The sequence below is a fragment of the Dryobates pubescens genome, chromosome 3 (genome assembly GCF_014839835.1).
Source record: "Dryobates pubescens isolate bDryPub1 chromosome 3, bDryPub1.pri, whole genome shotgun sequence".
NCBI lineage: Eukaryota > Metazoa > Chordata > Aves > Piciformes > Picidae > Dryobates > Dryobates pubescens.
The window spans coordinates 984,570-1,009,762 of NC_071614.1; the positions used below are offsets into that span (position 1 = coordinate 984,570).

General features: G+C 48.1%; 1 protein-coding gene across 1 annotated transcript; it reads right to left on the reverse strand.

Annotated features, from left to right (window-relative positions):
- Positions 1–1,517: 1,517 nt before the first annotated feature.
- On the reverse strand, positions 1,518–21,128 carry SGK3 (serum/glucocorticoid regulated kinase family member 3). The gene is made up of 16 exons (XM_009904090.2): positions 20,937–21,128; positions 16,842–16,925; positions 15,666–15,738; positions 14,344–14,419; positions 10,643–10,730; positions 8,627–8,676; positions 7,481–7,538; positions 6,420–6,503; positions 6,193–6,324; positions 5,604–5,716; positions 5,373–5,409; positions 5,166–5,252; positions 4,463–4,558; positions 3,518–3,673; positions 2,638–2,727; positions 1,518–2,126 (listed from the first exon to the last, which is right to left on the reverse strand). Exons 1-16 carry the CDS (start codon positions 21,012–21,014, stop codon positions 1,956–1,958), a joined length of 1,473 nt encoding a protein of 490 aa, XP_009902392.1. The 5' UTR covers positions 21,015–21,128; the 3' UTR covers positions 1,518–1,955.
- Positions 21,129–25,193: the final 4,065 nt, after the last annotated feature.

The following is a 25,193-nucleotide window of genomic DNA, read 5'->3' on the forward strand; positions in this document are numbered from 1 at the left end:
TCCACAGCCCCAGGAGAGAACGCCTGCTCCTCATGGGCTTCAGATGCACCTCTGGAAGGGAACAATCCCCTTTCACTCAACAGGAAAGAAACCTGCATTGGTCACAAAAGGAGAGGTTTTACCTCCCTTTATTTGCCTATCTGCCAAAACAGGAAGGGAATGCCACAGATGGTTGCTGTGTAGGTTCTTCAACCATCTCCCATCCAGGCTCTACCAGAGCCAGTGCTTCAGCTTCCACTTTTCAGTTCAGCGCTGGCTGAGGGGGTACCACCCCCTGAACCTCACCATCTTACTCTGAAACCACTCATCATGAAATGCAGAGAGATGCAGAACAAGACAGAAGTACTGTGAGGCTTACTGCCTGATGATGGAGACAGAGTCTGTCATCTCTGGAAGCCCTGACCGAGGCAATTCACAAGGCAAACTTGCAGCAGAAGAAATAAAGTGATGGCTGTCCTCGACAGCTCCAAAGCTACCTCTCAGTTTCACAGAGCAGCACTATGGAAAGCAAGCTCTATAACATTCATTTCAAAAGAGTTAGGATTGGATAGACTCTTTTATCCAATCTTCTCATTTTTCAACTGCTCTTGCTCCAGAGAGCATTTATCTTCTTTAGTCAAAGATGAGATGATTTACATATTGATGTTTGTCTAACAGCTATGGATGGCTACTCATCAGTGCCTTATCAGACTTCTATCAAGGCCTTTCAGCAATGTATTTGGGAACAAAACACACAGAACATTTTGAAGTAACAGACAAAAATAAGTTGTTATTTACAAGTTATATATATATATATTACAAAACTACTACCAGGAGAGACCTTTATACACTGGAACTGCAGTCAGTGTTTGCATTGGTTAAAAAGAAAGACTTCCTTAAGCAGCAATGCTCAGATGTAGCAGTTTGTCCACACAAGTGTATGAGAGAGACATTAGATTTCACATTTTCAGACTGATCAGCCTCATTTACAGGTTTATTTCCCCCCAGTGAAGAGTTTAAACTGGTGCAAGCTGGAGCACAAAGACAAGTAGCTATGAGTGCTGAACTAAGGATCCCTTTGGAACAGATTAGTGTTTCAAACCATAAATCTGTGAGAAAAATCCCAACTATTTGGCATGATCCCCTCACCAGCCACCCCCAAAAGGTCAGAGAAAGAGAGGCTCTTAAAGCAACAGTGATTATTGCATATTACCTCTTTGGAAAAGCAGAGTTTTAACCAAAAATATGTTTAATGCGGTTGAGAGAGAGATGTATTGATCTGAGGGAGGGAGGAAAAGGCAAACACTCCATCAGCAACACCATCCAATCAGGTAATTTGTTCCACCCTTGCTTTGAGCAACCCCCACACCTCAGGTCGTCCAGCTGAGCACAATGGTGCTTCAGCAAGAGCAAGAATCCAGTTTGATCTCACCAGCTCTTCCTTCTGTAGAAGTCCTTTTAGAATCTCAGTCTTAACTTACATTAACCCCTCCTTTAAGTGCTGACAGGTAAATCAACATACGCTTCAGACTGATAGAACAGGGAAGAACACTGACCTTTTCTAAACCAGGATATACAAAAGACAATTTGCATAGTTACAATTCAAGCACAAAGTCACTGTAAATAGGTACAAAAGCGTGTTTAAGGTTACTAAATTTGCTGCTGTTGGTGCCAGCCGGATCTCAGGCAGGTAGGAATGTAAACTTGAAGGGACTGAGGAGAACAGTCAGTGTTTTTGCTTAAAAAATACAGAGAGAATGCTTTTCCAAGGATTTAAAAAATACTTTCTGCAGCAGGAACAAACAGGAAGCCATCCAGAATGCCCAAGTTCCTCCTATACAGCAGAGCAGGTTTGCTCATAGGTTTCAAACCTACATACAAAACGAGGCACTAGTTATGCTAGTTTGGAATGTGTCCACAACCCTAAAGGTTCGGTTCACCTCAAGACTTCCCAGACACTGTTGCCTTCTCAGCTCCTAAGAAAACATGTCCTCAGAAGGTGGGGCATAGGAGAATCCAACAAAGGCATCATCAGCCTCCAGGACACTGGCGTTGACGATGCTGTAATCGGAAGAGACGCAGACCGAGTACGGGACCATTTCCTCTGTAAACACCGCATCGAAATTCCCAATATCATCTGGTCCAACCTAGAAACCAGAAAGCTCCATCAGCTGGCATCTCAACACTGCGCCTCAAACTTGTGCTTCTCCTTTAGAGGTCACCTTTAACACTTGAGGCGCTCTGCTTCACGTTGCTCTTTCCTAGGCGGGGCAGGAATTTAGGGCAGCGCACCACAGCATCCCTGAGAAGAGCTATTAAAAGCCTGCCTGCTTCTTTGAGGCTGGAGGTCAGGCCAGAGCCTGCCCACGTTTGTGATCTGACCAGCCTAAGAAATGTGCAGGAGCAGCCTTTTAAAAAATGACTTTTAGGAAGATGCAGAAACTAGCACACACACTCCCTAAAAAGGCCAACCCAACAAAAGCCACCAAACCCACTAAACCACCCCAAAACACAACCCAGCCAGCCAAGAAAAACCACTGGGAGCGCTGCTGGGCTCCCATTCCTCACCACTCCGATACAAACATTCTCTGCCAGTAGGTGAGCCCTGACACACAGAAATCTGGCAGGCAGGAGCTCGGAGCAGCACCAGGCACCTACCACGTTGGGATTAAATGGTGGTGGAATCTTCTTCTGAAGGAGGTCAGTCCAGCTGAGGGATTCAAAGAATGGGTGCTTCTGGATTTCAAGCTGCAGAGAGGAACACAGATTTTAGGTACTTCAGTCATCCATCCTGCTTCAGACTGCATGCATGGAGGGAACCCAGCTCCCTCAGGTTCTTACTCACAGTTTGTTGTGCAGTACAAGCTGTACTGCTGTCAATGTTATTGCTCTCAAGTATTACTGATGTAAAAACAGCCATTCACTTGTTAGCCTGCCATACAAACTGGTTTCCTTTCAAGATGTTTTCTATTTTTGAGCCTCAAAATTAACCACCTTGAAGCCTGCCACAGAGGTAGAACTTTTCCTGGTGGCATCTCTGCTTTTGTCTTCAAGTTTTGTTAGCTTTTGTAAAGCAGAATATTGTTCAAATAGTTTTGTTGCTACACCAGGAAAACGCTTGCCATCATTTTAAGGCTCAATACCACCCCAAATGTGCTCTTTTCATGGTGCTGCTCTTCCTCTTTACCTAAAGAGTGCTCTTCCTGCAGGAACTGAAACTGGGGTGACCAGAAGATGGCCTTGTCTTCTGCTTATTTCCCAGTTCCACCATTAACAGTGAAACCTACCTTGGTACACCCTAGTGACTACCACACCAGAACTGCTTCCTTTGCTGGCAGGTACAGCAGCAGCCAGGCTCTAAACATTGATAGCCCACAACAATCATCTCTCCCATCCCAGCTTTCAGGGACAGACCAGGCTGGTGTCTCAGAGCAGTACAGACAGAGCGATCTCTATCTCCAGCTGTGGAAACTGTGCACATCAGCTGGTGGTGTCCCTCTGGAGAGAGCAGGGCTGGCTAAGTGAGGACCCCACGTACAAAGTCTTCCCTTGCTCCGAGCCTGCTCTGCCGATCCTTCTCCAGCAGCTCCTCCAGGATGGCCCAGGCTGTGAGGCTGATCCCCGGCCGCAGCACGAGGGGCTTGTGGAGGATGTTCTCATACATCTCAGCCACATCCCGGCAGTAGAAAGGGGGCTGAAAAAGCAAAGCCACACCTAAGTCTGCAGCCACATGCAGTGTTCTGTTTGATGTGTGATCAGGAAATGATTGCTGAGATCACAAGCTGCTGACAGGGCACAAGACATCTATCTGACTCTTCTGTGCTCGCTCTGCTAGCTTCGAATTCAGCCATCAGCACTGCTGGAGCTTTACACTTGATAGCTTCCTCACCCACCTCCTCCCTTCCCAACATGCTCTCACACTCCTAAGGAGCCACAGATCTCATCCAGCTTCACAGCTCCCATTGAACCTGCCTAAAAGAACATGAGAGTGGAAAACCAAACCTGTCTCCCTCTGGGAGGGGGTAAAGCTGAAGAGAACTAACAGAACAGATCCTTACTGCAGTAATTGCATGTGGCCAGAGGCAGCAGAGTAAGACTTTGTCCTTCTGATGCTGCATCAGGAAGTGGAAAAGTGAAAGAGAGCATCTTTAAATTTTACTTTTTCCACTATTTGGCAAAATTCTGCTTCTAAACTGGGGGGTTTATAGGGCATGATCACTGCTGATCCAGGTTACTCTCATGTGCCCTCAAAGTGATGACTACTGCTCCTCAGCAGTGTTATGTCCAGCAGTTCAGTGCAAAGCAAAGCTCAGATGTCAAGAGGCAACGTAAAACCCAAGCAGCTGCTGTGTTAGGCACAGGACAAACTGCCCATGCACTTGAGTGGAGTACTTCAGCATCTTTAACAACACTCCAGGGTCACTTCACATAGAGGAGGACAGGGGAGGGAGGCCCCCATTGCCCCCATACATTAAGTACATACCAGCCCATAAAGCATTTCATAAAGAACTGCACCCAGGCACCACCAGTCTACTGTGTTGTCATAGGGCTGCTTTTTAATGACTTCTGGTGCAAGATACTAAAAGAAAGAAAGAAAGAAAGAAAGTTAGGGCATCAGGCTTTAGTCACATCACAGTAAGCACCTTCAGGAGAAGCTGCTTCATGCACAGACTGCTAGGACTCTCTCTTCTCCTTCAAACATACCAAACACTTCCTCACCATCTGGCCACTGACCAAGCAGGACAGTGCCTTTCCCATTGGAACATTACTTCCCACACCATTGTTTTCCCAAACCACTTTGTCCCCTCTACTAGGAGACTTGTTTTGCATTTCCAGTAGGTTGCTGCACTGTTGCAGAGGGAACACCTCCCAGCAAGCTGGCCCCTAACTGCGTCTCTGCCATCCTAAGCCTGTGCTCCCCATCCAGTGCAGGAAAATGCAAGGGGAAGACATTAATTCTGCCTCAAGGGTCTCATCACAGAGAAACTGTAGGACCTGCACTGAGTTTCACTGTAAATCTCCACAAGGGCTTGAGCCGTGAGCTGCTGCATCAGACATTCTTGTCCAACAGGAGTCACAGCAATACAAAAGACAGGATTTGATCTTCCAGTCACACCAGCATTAACAACAGTCAACAGTCATGAACCAGTAGTGGAAAAAGAAAAACACAGGAGCTGTCAACATACTTCTGGTGTCCCACAGAAAGTTGCAGTGGTGTCAGAACTTGCAATCCCTTCTTTGCAGAGGCCAAAGTCTGTCAGCACAACGTGACCCTGCTCAGCAAAGAGAGGTACTTCAAAACCAGAACGTGCTCCCCACGTGGGCACACCTCAGGTCAGTGTGGGTGGGGAGAGAGAGAAGGCAGAGCACCAAAAGCAATGCTGCACACTTACTAGTGAGTCTAGGAGGATGTTCTCTGGTTTTAGATCCCTGATGAAAGAAAAAATGATTGTATCAACTTAAGCCAGCAGTCACTGACACAGGGACTTGACTTCAGCTGAAAGCTTCACCTGGCAGTGACAGTCTGCACAAATTTCCTGTAAGATGACTTCATGAAGTGGGGCTTATTCAGGAGTTTGTCCTATTTTGAACTTCTGCAGGAGAAGGAGAGGCTCCAGGCTTACCTGTAGACAATGTTTATGGAGTGTAGGTAGCCCAGTGCACTGGCTATTTCAGCAGCATAAAATCTGGCTCTGTGCTCAGGAAAGGAACGTTCTCTTTGCAAGTGAAAGAACAGCTGGAAACATGGAAAGAGGAAATGAGAACATTGTACACAAACATCAGGTTCATGACTTGTTACTATTAAAATTACATCCTCATTTATTCACCCCTTCCACTTCTTTGTTTAAAAACAAGAGAATGCAATAGAATTGGGTTTGCTGCATGACTTTGTCCTTCCCTTACTCCCTTCCTTTCTCTCATAGCTCAGAAGCGGAGAGGTAACTCAAACACGTAAGGACATTCCCCTAAAGCCAAGACTAGTCAAAAGGAAGCAGAGAAAAATCACTAAGCTGTGAAGCTGGCAAGATTAAATCACACAAGACAGCTTCCTAGCAGGATTTAAGCTGGTGTCACATAAGTCACCTCCCATTCTGTACACGCCTGTGTTCCGCACACACTTGCAACAGCTTATCGCAGCCATCGGGAAGGATCAGTTCATCCCTCCCACCTAGAATGCGCAGGACAGACTCAAATGCAGACACCACCACGTACCTCTCCCCCATTAACAAAATCCAGGACAAAGTAAAGCTTCTCTGTGGTTTGGAAGGAGTAATGTAAGCCAACCAAAAAGGGGTGTTTCACATTCTTCAGCAGCACATTGCGCTCAGCCATGATGTGCTTTTGCTGCAAGGAAGAGAGCAGCAGTCGGCAAATAGGAATAGCTTTAACTGAGGGGGAAAAGGAAGGGAGGAGGGTGCAGAAAGAATGTTTCTCTTCACCTCTTTCCTGTTAAGAACAACCTTCTTCTGCAGCACTTTGACAGCGTAGTATTTCCCATCCAGTTTCCGTTTTGCAAGAAGAACCTGTGGAATGGAAAGAGGTGAAGCAGCCCAGTCGTGGCCCGGCCATGGCAGGCCACAAAGCGAAGCGAAGGGGCCGGGAAGGGAAGGGAAGGGAAGGGAAGGGAAGGGAAGGGAAGGGAAGGGAAGGGAAGGGAAGGGAAGGGAAGGGAAGCGAAGGGAAGGGAAGGGAAGCGAAGGGAAGCGAAGGGAAGCGAAGGGAAGCGAAGGGAAGCGAAGGGAAGCGAAGGGAAGCGAAGGGAAGCGAAGGGGCCCGGCCGCGGCAGGCCGCAGAGCGAAGCGAAGGGAAGCAAAGGGGCCCGGCCGCGGCAGGCCGCAGAGCGAAGCGAAGGGAAGCGAAGGGGCCCAGCTGCAGCGGGCCACGGCAGGAAGGTTCTGTGCTGGTTTTCCCAGTACAGGTCCTGAGTCAGCAATGCGATCACCAACACAGTGAGCTTACAGCTCAGTGACAATCTGTCACAACAGTGACCTGATGAAAGGCTGAACTCCCTTCCATGCCCTGCTGAATCTCTATCAAGGTCATTTTCAGCCATTTCAATAAGTTAAAGCACATGGAATGAAAACAAAATAACCCAAGCCCAAAGATTTCAGGAGGGATCCTCTGCTGCATCCTTGTGGGCCATCAGTATTTCAGTCACCATTGCTCACGCTGCTCCATAGCATCAGGGGTTTGACACAACAGCCTGTGCCAAAGGGAACGCAATTTGTGCTCCAGCCCAGGAACTGGGCTGCCTGCCTCCCTCCCTGGGGAGACAGAGGATCCCTGTGGCTCTCAGCAAGGGCAATGCTCCCTTTCCTTACTCCCAGCCAGTGACTGAGGCAGCCAACAACTGCTACAGCAGGGAAACCATGGCAGGGCAGGCACAGGGACCCAGCAGGACTCTTGATATGCCACCCACCACTGACACCGCTTGCAAAGCCGGCGGCCGACAGTCACTATGCTCAGCACACCAGGGTAGGACAGAGCAATGAGAACTCACCTTGCCAAAGCTGCCCTTCCCAATCACCTTCAGGAAATCAAAGTCTGTTGGTTTAGCACTGCAAGACATGTAGGAAGGAGATTGAGTTGAGGGTTGAGTTGTACAGAGAACAGTCTGCTGGCACCCTCCTTTGTTCCTCCTGGCACCTGGCTTTCCACAGACCTTCCCTCTCCATTCTGCAGTTCCACTTTCCTTTGAGTTTGGTTTGTAGGTTTAAGATGTAAAGGAGGAGCAAGAGTGATTTTTTTACTCTCCATAATCTATTTTCTTGCCATTTTTAAGCCTCCACTTCCCCATGACTTTTCCTGGAGCGAATTTCTCCTTTCCAGAGGGCCAAATGAATTCTCAAGCACACAGGAGGGAAGGAAGGACCGAGTTTGTCATCTATCATCCTTCCCCCCTGTTAAATCGCAGCAAGAAGGGAGGCCACACCACCTTTCTCTTCTGTGTACTCTCAGTTTTTCCACTCCCACATCACCTCTCCTTTCACTTTTTTCCCCAGCACTCTCTTCTTTTCCCTAAACACAATTCAGAGATATTTTTGTCAGCAGTTTTCCATGTTTTCAGATTCCCAAACAGCAGCTCCATCACCCTGCCCCTGAAGGGAGCACTCGTACATCCCATTTTGTGCTGCCACCTCTTAAACACTTCCTCTGTCAGCCCAGGGCAAATCAGTGAGGCAAACCAAGCCAAAGCAGCAGTCCCCTCCCAGACAAGGGAAGCAGATGTGCACAGAGCCGAGAGCAGCAGCTCTGCAGCAGACAGCAGAGAACAGGCTCTGACTGCAGTAACCAAGTTTGCAGCACCCACAGCCCAGCTGCTCCTCTGCTGAGCACTAAACCAAACTCGTGGTCAGAAACATCTTTAAGTACAGCAAGCTAACAACATCTGGAGCTTGAAAGGGAAAATAGCTTTTAAGAGAGTCATTCATGTAGCCCAGGAGTCAATGTTTTGCCTCCTCCCAGGCAGTGCTAATCAACAAATACAGGCTGACATCCAAAGAATTCCTCATCCTATTACCAATTACACTCAGGCTAACTTCCCAGGGTTTAAAATCCACTTGAATTAAATGTAATTAAAAAAAACCACCCAACCCCCAAAACATTAAATTGAATTACATTTTAATTCAATTTATTAGAAACCTACTGAGGATTTCCAGATGGTCCCAAGTTGATATTCTGTGAGGTAGAGTTTAACTGTGGGGAGAGAAAGAGAAGTTTATTTGTAATACTTTTGATTAGGATTACTTCCTTCTATTTCAACCAGCAGCACCACCAAACACTCTCATTTGCTCAGCCCGTATCTCTACACTCACAGAATCACTCTGGCTGAAGGACACCTTTCAGATCCTCAAGTCCAATGTGTGACATTAGATTTCTGAAGAGATCTAACACCCAGACTGGGAACTCTGCAAGTCCAAGTCTGTGGCCATCATCACCTCATCACAAATCACTTCTCCACCCAGCACACTGGGCAACAAAGGTGATAAAATAATTGTGTCCAGACACAGAGGACAAGATTAGGGACACACATTTAAGATCAAGCAGCTTGCTCCTTGTCCAGGACTTAACCCTTGCTGCACTGGCTCCAGGAACAGATGATCTTTAAGGTCCCTTCCAACCTCAGCCATTCTACAAATACATTTTCTGCCTTTATTCTGAATCCTCCAGGCTCCTACCAGCAGAGCACCCCTAACCCCCCAGTGTTTATGCAAGAGTGGTTACTGTACGACATGGTGTTTGTGAAAAGCAAGCAGAGAGCATTCTCTCCGCCCCAAGAGAAACAGTTCAGCTTGAATGGCAATAACTCAGTTCCAGGAATGACACCAATCTCACCAGCACACACCCAGCCAGAGCCTGGAAACGACAGGGAGAGGAGGAAGCCACTGCCATGGAGGTAATTGTCTCCATTTTCTCTCTGATGAATACAAGCAGTATTTGTTCCCTGACGGGGGGGCTGGGTTTGATCAGAGGAGGACAGGCTGCACTTGAGCACAGGTTAGCTGGGGACAGGCCAGCAGGCAGCACAGAGCCAGCACTCCTGCAGCAGCAGAGAATGGCTGCTACTGTTCACTCTGAGAGCCACCCACACAGCAGCACTGGCCAGTTTTGAAAGAGCCACTGCAGAAAAGGTTTCTTTTTCTGTTTTAAGGCTTGCTTTTGTTCCTTATTGCTTAGCTTTACCGTTTACAGTAACTAGGAGAAAGTGAGTTTTCCACCAAGCAGGCTGGTCCACTACACATTAGCTCTCCTCCCACTTTGGATTTTGTCGGAGCATGACACATCGTTAATTTTACACAGGAGGTTTAGATCATTCCTCATTACTTAAAATACCTTTCAAAGGAGGAGGAAAGTGGTATTTCAGTTTAGAGTTGTGCTGTAAGCTCAGAGTGCTGTTAAACACTTCAACAAACAGAACAATTGAAAATAAATGAATCCAAGACTGGCATCTTTGGAAGGGAAACTGTCAGAGACCCTCAGCCTGCTCTGGGTCACGCAAACCAAAATGACAGCTCTGAAGTTTTTAACAGGGGCTGAGTAAGAGGCACTAAGGTCACACTTGTACAACAAATAAGCCATAGAGCAACAGAGTTCAACGTGGCACTGCTGCCTGCCTCCCCTTTTTCACACAGCACTGCTTCTGGAGGCTGGAAAAGCCATGGAGTGGCTTTTGTGACAGAGGAGGCTTCAGACCTCACACGGTGTTGTAAGTGAAATGAAATCAAACCCACCCTTGCTCCCAAGTGACTTTCAGAAAGCTGCATTTCCCCCCCTGAGAGAATTGTTTCTCCCCCTTGTTAAAAAAACAAACAGCACCCCCCACACACAAGCAAACAAAAAGACAATCAAACATTCAATCTCCTCTGCTCCTGCCCAGATGTTCTTAGTGAGGCTCTTTGGAAAGACTGCAAAAGCTGTGACAGCTAAGCTCTGCCTGAGGCTGTTTCTTGAACCCGTGTAGCACGGAGGGAAGACACAAGACAGAAGTCAACAACGGCTTTTACCCCTCTGCAGTTGACATCTCACAGCCCACAGTGGAACAGGCCTGCTCAGAGGGGCATGGAGGGGATTCACTGTGAAACCAAGCAGCAACTCTCAGTAGATAACAAACCAAAGACTGCCCTCAAGCAGCTGCAATTCGGCAGACCTTTGTTTTTATTACCTTCCGACCACTCCTTTCATCTTCATCCTCGGATGGATCCGACTGGTGTTTGGGGTTATCCATCTGAAGGAAGGCTCTGACATCTGGGCTAGAAACACAGGGAACTTCATTAGCACCCCCAGCACCTCTGGGCTTTCCAGCCACAACCACAGGAAGCAGAGGATTAGGCAGCAGCGCTCAGATGAGCTGCTCGCCACAGAGTTTTCTATTCAAGTTGTGGTCCTTAAGGGCTGTGTACAGGAAACACTTCAACAGCAACACAATTCAGCTGCTGAGTGTCACACACAGGACATGACATTTTCTCCTTGCAAAAACCTGATGTGTTCAAGTGCATGTAGGTGAAGGCTTCCCAAGGAAACGCTCTGCAGAACTGCATTGGGAGGCAATTAGAATTCATGCTTTCTTCTAATAATTAGCTAGCAACCACTAGGAGACCAACTTTAGTTCAGAAAACTGGGGAGTTTCAAACCCTTTTTTGTTTTCCAGTATTAATGAGGTAGTGCAGCACAACACAGAAGCAAACACACAGCCTGCATCATCAGGAGAGATGTGTGACCCAAGGGATGCAGGGCAGCGACAATCCTGTCCCCACTCAAAACAACTTCCATCGCCAGCAGAAGATGGTGATCTTGCATCTAGAACGTGTTCTGGCTGGATGCTGACAGGACAAGGTCAAGCTGAAGAAATCTCACCCACATGTCAGAGAGAAAGTGCTCTGGGAAGGTCTCTTCCTAGGCTGTTCAGTACAAGAGCAGCACTAACTCCCCGTGGAGCTCTCTTACCCCAGGCTATAGTAAAGAGGGGAGTTCACAGCAGCAGCTGATGGATTTGCTTTGCTCATTTCAATCCATCTCCCCCATCCACCCTGCTGCAAAGTGAGGATCAGAAGTGAGAGAGGAGCCATTCCTGCCATTTCTCCAGCTCCTGTGTTTCATTGCTGACCCTCACTCGTGTTCTGTGCCACCTGAGGCTCCCACTCTCCATCAGTTACACTCTGTACTCCTAGTCCCTCTATCAAATGTTTCAGTCACCCTCTGCCTTTCAGGTCTAATGCACAGCATCAGGACTCTTCACACAATTTCCCACCATCATCCCCAGTTTCTTTCTTCCCATCCTATGTGAACTCCAAATTCTGATCTATTTCAGGGTCAGTCTTCTATCCTGAGTCCCACTCTGGTTTGAACACTGTAGAGATACTGGCTCATGATCCAACCATTTACATTTAAGCATCTTTGGATATCACAGTATCTACAATAAAGGGTTCTGGTTAATGCTTGTCACTAGTCAGAACAACAGAACCAGACCTTAATCACCTTTCAGCATTAATTATTCTGGACAACTGGCTGATTAAATAGAGCATGTTGTAACACATCTCAAAGAGTTACTATAGTAACTTTGTCCACGACTGAATTCACAGCAAGGAAAGAATAACTTCAGACAATCAGTTCCCAGTAAAAGGAGGCTGTGCAGTTGCAGGGCATTCATCAGACTCACTGCATGGCAGCCAGAAGTGGAAGTGCTCAATGGTACACTGGTCACATTTGTCACTTTAAAAGCACTGCAAAAAAAGGAGTGATGAAAAAGAAGAAGTTTAGTGTACCCAGCTCTTAGCCAGGATTGCAGCACGTTAAGCAAAATGCCTGGAAGGACTTCTGAGCTGTGGCAGCTCAGGTGGATGAATTCCACGTCTTAAACCACACTGAAGCTGCTCCTAAAATAGCCTGAGGTATGAAAAGGATCAAGACCACCGCTTCAGAAGGGATACTCAATATCCCAGGGATGCTCAACCCCAGCAGAAGTGGGTTTGCCTGGACTGGTGTGGTTGGATTAGCTCTGAAATGCAGGAAGGGCTGTCAGCTCCTTCTGGGATACTCCTGCAGAAACCTGTGAAGCCACACAGAGTTTGGACATGCTCAGATATCAACAAGCCCAGGAAGTCCCTCAGATTTGGAAGCATAAAACGGCCAGGGGCTGAACCTGGAGGTTTAAGCCACACTTCAGTCATGTGCCCAGCATCTTTCTTCTCCACACATGCAGAAGAGAATTAAACCACTGCTGTCTGCCTTACAGGGACCAAAGGCTCTAAAGCCCACAGTGCACAAAAAGAGCACCACTGGTGTCACACAAGGTTTGCTTGCCCCTAGGAGGGCTGCATCACTCTACAGCCCAGGGGCTTCACATCCATTTTTACATCACTCAGCCTCTGAAAGCAGAAGAACCCACTCTCTCTGATTTCCTCCCAGGGAAGCAGCCCAGACCCCTGCCTCTCACTCAGAGCTGATAACTCCTCTCCCCACAGAGGCTGTCATCCTCCAGCTCTTCAAGTGTTATGCAAATGTTCTCCTCCTCATTAAGGATCTACTTTGGAGTATTTAAAAATAGCCACCTTACATCTTTAATGCATCCTCTGTTAGACTCTTGGATTCAAACAGATTTTCTCTGGATGCATTCTGACAGACAATTAAATGCATTCATGTTCCTCAAGCCCCACACTGGAGGAGGCAAGCAGCCCAGTATGAGGAGCTCCCAGCAGTTGAGAAGCTTCAGTGCTCACAAGCTCCCAGCTCCGATTCAGGACAGGAAAGGGAGACCTGTATCTTATCTCTGGCCCTTCTGACACTGTTTTGGCATTCTGTCCATGAGAGCAAGCTCTCCATCAAACACAGACAGCTGAGGAATGCAGCCTGAAGCCAGTCCACCCAACTGCCACTCTGATCTCAGCCAATGGCCCACCTCTCCCACTGACTGCAGGGGCCCTCTGATCACTCCAACACACATCAGGTCTACGACTGAGCAGAAAGGTTTGGCCTTGACATGACACTGCACAAGTGTGTCACACCCAAGAACAAAGACCACTGAAGGAGGGGAAAGGGAAAAAACAAAGAGGAAAAAAATGTATTAAAAAAGCTGCAGAGTGTGCTGCATGTTTCAGAGCACAAGGTCAGTATTTCCAGCCTGGTCACACTGAAGCTGCCATTTCTGCTTTCTAGAGCAGACATTCAGGTGGTGTCCTCCCATCCAGGCACGAGGGCATCACCAAGAACCATCTTTAAGCTTTTGGTGGAACGCTTTTCCTAGGCAGGACTTAACACCACCACAGCCCAAGACTAGGTTTAGCACCTGAAATACCCAGAGGAAGGACTTCCTCAAAGCTCTTTGGGAATGCACAACCCCCTGGGCCTTCCTTGTGGGTGACCAACTTCACATAACTTACTTGGCTTAATATCCCATTTAGTTAGCACACGAAAGCAGAACAGCCTAAGAAAGCAAGGATGTGGAGGCTCGGTCACCACCCAGAAGGAGACTCCACAACCTCTCCGAGCTCCAGTGCTCCTCAAGCAGTTTGTAGCAGATTTCACTGCAAAAGCCCAAGAACCAAGGTGCTAAAGCATTCCTTCACTTGCAACACCGAGTGGTGCCGAGAGGGGGGATAGATGCGGTCATCACTCAGCTCCTCTTTTGTTACACAAAGGAAAACAACCCAGAAATTGCTACAGAAGTCAAAGCTTTTGCACCGAATTGTGACTGAAAGGCTGCTCATCAGGCTGTACATTCTTGCATATTAAAGGTCATTTATTATACTTCAGGGCACCAAAGAGGTAAAATAAATGTTCTGGTTAAAAGTACTTCATTTGCAGCTTTGCATTTGCCATCTCACATCTTCTCCATAGTCCTTATAAAACAGAAGCACAGGAACTTACTGGTTGCATAGCTCTGGCTGTCTAACTAAATTCTGAATGAATTCATTCAGTCCTGCTCTTCTCTGTTTGATAAAATCTGGAAAAGAAAGAGAGAGCTTTAGCAGAATGCTCAGTCAGCTTGGGAAATGGGATTTTCAAATGTAGGGGGTTTAGGAGTTGAAGAGGAGTGAGAGAGAGAGACTGCTTCACAGCTGGCCCAGAACAGGACTGCTTCTACATGTGAAACTCAGCAGCTTCAAACACTGAGGTGAGAGAACAAATGTCACTCTCCCTGGCATTATCTGACAATCCAGTGGTGCCCTGGCAGTTGGACTCGAGGACCTTCCAGCCTAAACAATTCTGTGATTCTCTTTTGGCAGGTTTTGGGCACAGGGGTACCTAAGCCTCCCTCGCCTACAGCCCAAACCAGCAGACCAATGGATCCGAACAGGGATCGACAGCAGCAAAGCATCTCGACAGCCACGTGTAGAGTCTGGGAGTTCTTTCAGAAGCCAGCAGAAACATGACATCAAAGCCTCAAGAAGTCAGTGTTAAGAGAAAGCACTATTGAAATGAGCATCAAGGCTCCAGCTGCAGCCTGCCCCCCAGCAAGAACATCTTGAGAACTAGCAAGTTTCTCATGCTTCAAGGATTTCAGCACAGCTCACAGACCTACAGCACGTCCGAGGACTCTGTTTCACATACCAAGTTGCAATCGAGTTTTAGGGCTCCCCCTCCCCATTTGAACTCCACTTTCCTAAAGGAGACTCCAAGAACACCTGAGCAGACCTGACTGCATGGCATGACAGGAACTTCAGCCAGATCTGAAGACCCCAAGGTCAGAGAAAAGGGAAGAAACCAAAGCAAACCAGGAAGTCCCTGTAGCCAGAACACATGTAGGACCTCTGGCCATCATCTACCTCTTCATCAGAAGAGGACACCACAGCTTGGAGAGTTGCATTTGATTATTTTCACGAGAAACAACAAGGAGTTTCAGGCAGGATCCAGAAGATTAACTGCCACTGCCGAAAATTAGTTTGAAGGAGCTCTAAGAAACCCAAACAACACATCCCAAGAGTTCAACACTGAACCAATTGTCCTTTGGGTCCATTTCTTCTTCAGCAAGAGAAAAGGAAATGCTTGAAGCAGGTGCAGGAGGAGGTGAAGCTACAGCAGCAAGGCAGCTACACTAACTCCTGTTCTCAGCTGCAGCATGACTACACTCTGCTTTAGTCACTCTGAGGACTGGGTAAAACTCATCTGAGGCAGCCTCTTGTAGGCTGGAAATTGATCAATTTTCAGATATAGAAACTGACAGGATGAGTAACCAGATGCCAGCTTACCAGGATCAAAATTATCTCCAAATATTCTTTTAGCTGGAATCTTCAGGTTCATGGTGGGAAATTGCTTCTTTAGCTGAAAGCAAAACACAGACAATTGGACTGGTGAAAATGAAATTGTACAGTGGCTTGTGTCACAGTACCCAGAAACAATTGCCTTGTTTGTTTCCTGACAAACAGCTGAACACCTGCTGATTAGTAGCTCTGCTCCTCTCTGCTCAGCCACTCGGGGAAATAAAACAAACTCAAACCAACCTGCACTCAGCTGCTGTGCACCACTCACCCCCTTCTCAATTCCAAGGGCATCTCGATTCAGAAGGCCATGGACTACTGCAGCTGTTTTCTGCAGCATTGCCAAAGTGATTTCCCACTTGGCCCAGCTTAAACAAACCAAAACACACCAGAAATTTCTTCTCCTCTTTACTTCCTTTCTCCACCAATTCTCTACCTCTCAGGCTTGTGTTTTGCAATCCTTGATGCCTTACAGAGATCAGCTTCTCTTCCAGTTGGCAGCCCAAGCTTTCTGGGGAACTTAGGATGGTTTGGGGTGGAAAGGAGAGAAGCCTGACAGGGGCAGCAGAAGGCCATGGAGGCACAGACAGGCAGCTGGTCCTATTTTCTTATGGGGATCACTGAGGAATAATTTCTTCTGTTAAGAAGACAAGAAGAAGCAAAAAACTGGGGGCTCTAGACATATGGTCACAGGACACAAAATAGGGGCAAAAGCCAACAAACTCCAGCAATCCACACTGCCATGAAACCTGGCTATGAAGCTGCAGGTAGGGACTGCCAGGGCTGCCCAGAAAGTTTGTGCCAGGGAACAAGGATTGGTATTTCAAAGTAAAACACTTCTACCAGGAGAACTTTCTCCCTCTGCAGAGCAGAGCTTTGCAGTCAGTTTCACCACCAGGCACAAATACAGGTTCCAAATGCTCTGACAGTCATTAAAGCAGCCTTTTCTCTGATGCCACAGTGAAACAGCAGGGTGAGAAGGAAGTGGATTTTGAGTCTGAAATTCAAACAACTCCATTTCAAAAAGCCCACCCTGTCATTTGCTTCAAGCAAGCCCCTGTGGGTACTGAATGTGAGCCCAACCCCGTCGAGGTGACACTAACTCAACCCCTAGCACTGCAGACAAGTGCTGCTGAGGCCTGACTTCACAGCCTGCCCTTTGCTTACCGTGTTGTAGAGTTTATCAAACTCTGCATAGCGCCTGAAGACGAACCACTCGCTCCTGCCCACCGAGACCAGCACTTTGTAAACCTGCAGGAGCAAAGACACAGTCAGTGCCAGCTGCAGACTGCAACAAAACCTCCCAGGTTTAATCCTGAGGTGGCAGTCAGAGCAGGTTGTTAAATGTACTTGTTGAGCTACATGCTTCTTACAGCCAAGTGGCACAGACAGCAACACAGACGACTGGAACCAGCAGAGTTTGGTACTTCACAGCCTTCTCAAAGCATCAGGTAAGCACACATCAAGCCCAAAGCTCCTTTCATGGACTTTCATGAATTAGTTCATACCCAGGAAGAGCATCTGGCTACCAGACATGAGGCTATAAAAACTGGCTATGACATCTGTTAACAACTTGATAATCCATAACAAAGACTCATGCTAAGGGAGTAAATCATTCCCCCACTGAAGAGAAAGCTCACCTGGCAGGCAGTCACCAACTGGCAACATCCTGAGCACATGTTCTAGTCAGGATCCTGGCAGGTGACACGAGTGTTCAGGGGGAGAAAACACTGATGCAGCTGAACTGCAGCACAGGTTACACAACCCACAGCTGGAGCTCAGCTGCACAGCTGTGGCCATTCCAGTCCCACAGCAGCAGAGGACTCCAGGAACTAGACAGACTGTCAAGCCCTGGCTTCACAGGTCTGCCTGACAGCTGAGTGTCCAGCAGGCTTCTCCTGTCTCTTATGCAACTGGTCCACCTCCCCTCTCCACCTCCTCGTGCTTCCAGAAGGAGACTGGCCGTTCCCTCAGGGGAGGGAACTGAGTGTAGAAGGCTGCTAATTCCTGCTGGAGGAATCTGGAGTAATGTCCCAGTCTCCCTTCTGTCCTGCACCAGCAGCTTTCCTCTTTTTAACTCCCTCAGCAGAACTGGCAGCCACCATTCTGCATTCCTGCTACACAACTGCTCAGATCAGCTGCTCCCAGCCTTCCCTGGGGGACAGGGGAGCCTGGGTGCAAGCACCCAGTGGGATGGTGATGAGATTCTTCTCAGAAAACTACCTTTCCTTTACAGGGCAAAACAAGCATTAGCATCAAACTCACCTACCCTCTAGAGCCTCCTGAGACTGGGACCTACGAAAGCTTCAGCTGCAGAGACTGAAGTACTGTCACAGAATCACAGAATGGTTTGGGCTGGAAGAGACCTTGAAGATCACCTAGTTCCAACCTCCTGCCATGGGCAGGGACACCTTCTACAAGACCTGGTTGCTCAAGGTCTCTTCTAACCTGGCTTGGAGCCTCCACAACTTCTTTATAAACCTCTTGGAAGAACTTCCTCCCAATGCCCAGAAAAGGAAGAAAAAGCAGCAGCATTCCTGCAAACACACCCATCACCATCAGCACCATCAACCAGGCTGCCAGCTACAGACAGGACAGGGGCTGGCTGTTCCTGGATGGGATGGATCTCTGCACAGTCACTGAAATGAAAATGCTTCATCTCTGTTTTGGTAGCTCATGCTCCTGGTTTGAACACTCAATGTGAGTAAGAGAGAGGCAAGTAAAAAGGCAGGCTGGTTCCAATTGCAAGAGAGCAAGCACTGAGAGAGTAAGGCAACTACTTATTGTCAACAGAAAGGGAAAAAACAAGTCCACAATTTCCACAGGGCTGGGGATGAGGATTAGACATCACAAGGCTGAGACAGAGCTTCCAGATTGAATCAAAACCCTTGAAAGAGATTTCTTAATAAGCCTGTGTATGATGGGGGTGTGAAGGGAGACAAGAGCAGGTCAGGAGAGAAAATTAAGCTTCAGACTTCAAACAGCATAGGGATAAAAGCAAGAAATCCAAACCAAAGCTCTTTGGCAAAACAGGCAAAAGAAGGGCCCACTAAGCAGCAGGGACAGAATAGCAATCAGCATGGCCTAGATATGGCCCAAAACTGGCAAGTATTTTGCTCTTTTTGTGAGGAAAGTGAATGCTGAATCCTCAGGAAGAGGCAGGGCAGGGAACCAGAGTGGATACAGAGGCTGCTGACCATGAATTAAGTGGAAGCAAAAAACCTTCCCTGCCAGAGCACCCAAAAAATGTGAAATTGTAAAGAAAAAGCCCAACCCAAAACTGTTATGCAGTTAAGTAATTCAATATTCCATCAAAGGTTCTGAAAGTGCTCAGGAAGAGCTCCCTGCCAAAGACACCACTGAAAAGCTTGAGCTATTTACCAGTGTGAGGGCAGCACAGACACACAACTGTTGGTAAAAACGCTCCGAGCAAGCGTGAGGGGAGAGAGAGGAGCTACAGGAGCTAAGTGGCACACACTCATCTTGTTTCCATGCCAGCAGGAAGTGAGCCACTCAGGGTTCGAGCTGGCATTCACTTTGTTCAGATCAGTAAGCCTCTAGAATAGTCTCAGAAGCAGGAGGGAGGATGCTGTAAGTGACAGCAAGGTGAAGACTATGCAAAACAGCCACCTGAGGCCTTTCTGAGCCTGTCTCACTTTGACCTTTCCTTTCACCCTGGGGCTCTTGCTGCTCCTTATGGAAATGGCACCAAAGCATCACAGACAGCTGCACCTACCACCAGTGTGTTAGGAACTGTGTCCCTCTGTACCCTTCCTCACTCCCCACCAAAAGCAGCCCTGGCAGGCTCCAACCATTACAACCCAGCTACAAGAGGAGCCAGTGAAAGCAGAGACAAAGGCAGCTCCTCCAGGAGGTTCAGCATGACCCTCATTTCTGTTATCAAACCCTAAAATAGATGTGATAATACTCAAAAGCTTGGCTGTGAAAAGCAGCTCTTGTCAAGCTGCTAATTATTCCCTGCTGCAGGAAGCAGAAGCCACCAAGACAACTGTAGCTATCTCCATACAGAGCAGGCTGGGCTGGCTTCCTCTTTCCCCCTCTCAGCTCCCAGTTTCTGAAGCTTCCTGCTCCTGCTTCCACACTTCTGTGAGGAAAGTGCCTGTGAATTGCTATGGTTGTCACACAGCCCTTTAGGTAAAGGGGCCTGGAAACCACAATGCTGGTATGCACCACAAACATCCCCCACTGGCACATCTGAACAGCAGAGCTGCCAGCGCTGAGGCAGTAAAACAAACCTGGTTTGCTCAAGTTCAGACTTCCAGCAAGTTTCTCCTTTCCTGCCTCTTCCCTCTACCAGCAAACTCCCTCTCCAAATCACATCTCACTACAGTGCAGAACCAAGCAGCACTATTACTGTGCAAGGAAGGGAGGTGAGGAGGAAAGGCAGAAAGAGAGCTCCAAGTAAATGTTTGTTCTGTTGTGATCTGCAGACAGCAACCCAGCACAAGGGTGTTTGCATTCCACGTCTGAAGAGTGACTAATTCACTCAGGGAGGGGAAAAAAAGAAAGCTGAAGAGGAAGTTGCACAAGAGCAGTCTGAGCTTTTTAAAGGAAGTACTGCTGCTGTCTTTATCTCCCAGCATGCACACAAGCACAACCAAAATCCATGGCACACTGCGTTATGGCTCAGTATGCACTGCGGAGAGCTTGCCCAGAGTTCGCTTCCAGAGACACAAACCGGGAGGCTGAAAACGGAAGAGGGAGGGAAATGGTGAGGGGTGGGAATGGGAACAGGAGAGGAAAAAACTCCTAGGCCTTACAATCAGAAAACAGGAAGGAAGGCAGAGAAAAGGGCTGTCAACAAAAAAGTTTTATATTAATCATATTAACTAATTTGCTCTAACACAAACTCTTACAGAAGTGTAACTGCCAACAACTGGCCAGCTTAGAGCAAAGAAACCCCAGCAAACCCAACCCCACCAGTCACTCCTCTTCAAAAGAAACGTTCTCATTAGAAACAACCAGGGAGGATGCTAACCCTTGCTATCATTTGCTACCAACATGTTACCCTTGCATTTGGACTCTTCTGTATTTTCCCTGGGGGTAAAACCATCAGGAGCTTGGAGAGCCAAACTCTTTGTGCAGCAAGCACCACAGATAAACGCTGTCAAACATTCACAACTTCTCACTCTGGACTATGGCCAGCACAGAGATTGCCACCAGCCTGCTGACAAGAGCCCCGAGGTGAGCAGTGAACAGCAGACAGCACCCCTGCAGGCACTCTCTCTCTCCCACACTTACAGTGAACCTTTTCTTCTTCTCTCGGTGCTCATCGGAGCTGGGAATGCTGACACTCGGGCAGCTCTCTTTGAGATCCATTGTAGCTGTTTGGACAGCGCTGCGGCAGGGCCCTGCCCCGAGGGTGCCGATCAGAAGCTATCCTCAACGGTACTGATCCAACACACAGAGCTTTTCTGGAGAGAAGGAGAATTCCATCATGGAACCTGGAAGTGAACGGGAAAGGACAATCGGGTAAGGGAACACTGAACTCGGAGGGCTAAAACCTGTGCGGCAAGAAGTCTCCCTGGCAGGCAATGCACTTTAATGTGCACACACACAGCCAGCACGCTCAGGACTCTGCAAGCTGCTCCAAGCTTGGGGCCCTTTGTTGTTTCAGTGAGCTCACATTCCCCAAGTGCACCCCAAGTGTCACCCCCGTGTGCAGACACACTGGAACGGCCTTGGGCCCACGGCACTCTGAAGGAACAAAGATAAGAGCACGGAGAAATAATTACAGAGGACGAGCTGGTATCTGAGAACAGCCACCAACAGGTACACTCACAACAGCTCATTTCAAAACCAAAGCTCTCCAGCTGCCTGAGTCAGTACCAGAGGGCATTCAGATTTGTCAGAACACGCTGAGTGTGTTCAATCAGCACGGCAGAGATGAAAGACAACATCAGGGGAAAAAGCTTTTTTCCCCTGTGGATTTTAGCAAGCGACATGGGGAGCATCATGTGGCTGAAGATGCACCCCCTGCTCCCCCTCCCCCAGACGTGACACACTGGAGTGCTGGCAGAACTGAACGGTAAGGTTGTCCACTCCCTTCAGGAGCAGGCAGCTCCCCTGTGGAACTTGAGAAGGCCACAAGGCAAGAGGGAGGATGAAGCCGTCACAAAGGCAGCGAGGTGAGAAAAGCCATCGCAAAGGCAGCTCAGCTCAGAACAGCGTCTGAGCAGCTTACAACTGGGGAAACAAAAACGTTAGCAAGGGGAGACCTCGGCTCTCTTCAAAACAGCCAGAGGAAAAAGGAGTGCCCAGATCAACACTGACCTCTCTATTTTCCCCAAGCAGGGAGAAAATATTTCACATCATCAGCTCCCAAACAGCACAATCCTGCTATTACACAGACACCTAGAGTGATGTTGGCACAAAGGCCAAAGCCCCCGGATGCCAGGGAAACATCCTTGATATTCAACTAGCCTCAGCCAGTCACTTGGCTCTTCTTGTCCTGAAGAATCACCAGATCATCCCTCTGGTTCACACTCCATGTTATTGCTCCTCCTACAGCCATTTAAAAAAATCAATTTCCAAAGAGCTGCCTGGTGACTCCAAACAAAACCGAGTGATTGAAAGCCCTGCAGTGACAGCCAGGTGAACATCCACACTGCCACATAGCCAGGAGATTCTTCTTAGCTGATCTGCACTTCCCTTCATTTGATTGCTCCCTACTTGGTTGATGAGGTATTTACAGGGATGAGCAGGGTTAAGCTTCCCCCCTCCACCTTTATTTGATTACAACACAGCTCATGCAAGCCAGGTACACAGACCTGGAGCTTCAAATGGCTTTCTCTTTCCCTTTGACAAGCCACTGTTAAAAGCTTCATGATTAACAGATCCCTTTTTCACGATTCTGTCCCAACCTGCTCTTCAGCCACTGCCACCCACTCCAATGAAGATCTAAAGGTTAACTGTGCTCTTCTCCATGGTCGGAGGCCCACTGAAACAGTCAACAGGCACCACTTGCAGCAAGTGTGTCACTAAGCTTAGACTTTACTGAGCACTTATGTCAATCTTTAGCCACCTCGGGTCCGGCGCCAGGAGCTGAGCACAAGTCCATGTGCTTATCTGTCTTCCTGCTCATCAGAGGAAAACAAGGAGAGCTTTACAGCAGATTAGGAGTTCCTGCCTAATATCACTCACTGTCTTTGTCCTCTTGTAAGCTGACATGCATTACAAAGCTTCCTAACAGCCTGCGCTCGTTCTCACAAGAAAGGCTCTGCTTCCCTCACCCCTTTCATGTGTGATTGTTTTAAATACCAGGCCGGGAGCACTATGGATTCAAAGCTGCAGTCCGAAGAGTATGACTGGGAAGACTGAGCTTCATTCCAGACCTGAAGCTGAAAGATCTACAGAAAACAAAAGGAGGAAGTGTCACCCAGATTAATTCAGGAAGAGTTTTATTCACTTTACTGAGGAGAAGAATAAATCATCATGGAGCTGAAACTGCAATGTTGGTATTTCTTTCGTGGAGCTGCCTGGGAGATCACTGGCTGTGATTATTCTCCTTCCCTGCGGCATCTCCTCTGAGTCGTGCCTGGGTCACCAACACTAAGCTGAACTGACAGACTCGGAAGAAATGTGTTTTCAGTTTGCCACTAAGCTCCAGAGGATCAGAGCTTTCTTTCAATTTCTATTTGCCACGAGCATATCAGCGCTTGAGAGCTTCTTATCTGTAGGTCTGACTGCAGAAATGGGGCTAGATTTGCCTTAATCTTTGTCCTGCTGCAGTTTAGGAACACAGCTGTCGCTTCAGCAGCAGGTAAAGCCTCTAACGCTGTGCTAACTCCACGCGGCCACAACACAGAGCAAACAGCAGAGTCTGTCTGCCTCCACAGCTTCAGAAGGGCAGGCAGCAGTGCCTTGAGGGCTGCCAGGCAGACACCATCAGTGCAGAAGCCTCTGCTTGCAGCTTTTCCTGTCGCTAAGAAGAAGCAGCAGGCCTCAACTAACAGGCAGAAAGGAGAAGGAGCTTTAGAAGACCAGGCAGCAAAATAAATGCCCCTTAAAAATCATACCTGGGCACCAGTTAAAGGCAGACAACACAGGTTAACAACAAGAGCAGCGTGTCCAGAAGCAGCTGGAACTTTTGCTCCAGCATCTCAGCCTGGAGCAGGGGAAGGCACAGATGTGCTGGGGAACAGGAGTCACACGTCCTCCTGGCAAGGCTTCAAGCCTAGCAGCAGCTACGCTGTCCCTGCTCTCCACGGGGGCCGGCAGAAAACAAGCAGTGTTTTCACTGTTTCCTGCGGGAAGCCACAACAATGTCCAATTTCAGGCTGACCCTTGCCTCTGGTGAAGCGAGAGCACGGCAATAACAGAGCCCTGACACTGAGGGAACAGGGACAGAGCAAAAGAGAGCAAGAGTTCTCTGAGTGCCCCACAATGAAATGCTTTGTGCAACCTCTTCACAGCCAGATGCAACAGGTAAAGGTGATGCAGTTAATGATGCATGGCAACCTCCTTTTGCTCCTTCCTGCAGCAGCTAGGCTCAAACTGCATGAGAAAGGAGTTCTGAGGCTGAATCAGACTGGTTTATTCTGTACTAACACATTTTCTTTGTAAATGGCCTGAACACCACTGTATAACCACAGACCCTTGTTCTGCATGCTTACAAGTCAGACTCTGTCAACGATGTTCAAAACCACTTTAGGAAGCTCTGTACTCCCCTGCTGCCTCTCTAGCTGTAGCCAAACTGCCTTAAATGCCTCTAAGGCCAGTGCAAACCACTTATCATTCTCACTCCAGCTCTGCTTTGGGGAGCAGAAAGAAGAACAGTCAAAAAGCCCAAAAGACAGTCCCCCTGCAAGCATACTTGGGAGGCTCAGCAGGATCCACACTTGTCCATTGGAAGAGAACAGGCATTTCCCTTCACACTAGAAAGATTTACTGTAGAACTGAGTCACCAGCAAAACCACCAGCTGATATCCCACCTGAGCGTGATTCCCATTACATCAGGAGCCTGCAAGTGCAGGGCTGCAAGCAAGACCCAGGCTGCTGCTTTGCTGTTTCCTCTGCCTTCAGGGAAAGCCTCATCTTTGGCACACTTCTCAACACTTCCTCAGTCCCCTCCACAAATACCCTGATAATGACTCAACGGATCACTGGACATTTCACAACCTTGGAGAAAGCCCCACAAGCCAACTTTTTCTCAACCACTGTGTGATGAAACACTAAGTCCCACTCTCTTGTTACCAGACAAGCAGCTGACACAGGGGAAATGGGAGGCACGACGTCGAGAACCCAATGCCATGGAAATTACAGGATGAGGAGAGCCAGGGACCGGAGCCATCACATGCTTCAGAGAGAGTCCTAAGCCAAGCACAGATCACTGAGCTGTAAAGAGAGAGGGATGGGCAGAAGCTGTTGAATAATGAGGTTCTGAAGAAAGCAGGTCTCACAGAGGCCATCCTTTCAAACACCACACACAGGATTTCTAACGCAGGAACACTAAACACTCGTGTAGACTGCAAGAAATATTCCAGCTGAAGACAAAGG

Coding starts and splice junctions, on each gene's coding strand:
- SGK3 (XM_009904090.2), bottom strand. CDS start 21,014: ATGGATCTCAAAGAGAGCTGCCCGAGTGTCAGCATTCCCAGCTCCGAT. Junction 15,739..16,841: donor TTGATAAACTCTACAACACG/GTAAGCAAAGGG, acceptor TTTTGCTTTCAG/CTAAAGAAGCAATTTCCCAC. Junction 5,410..5,603: donor TCCATAAACATTGTCTACAG/GTAAGCCTGGAG, acceptor TTCTTTCATCAG/GGATCTAAAACCAGAGAACA.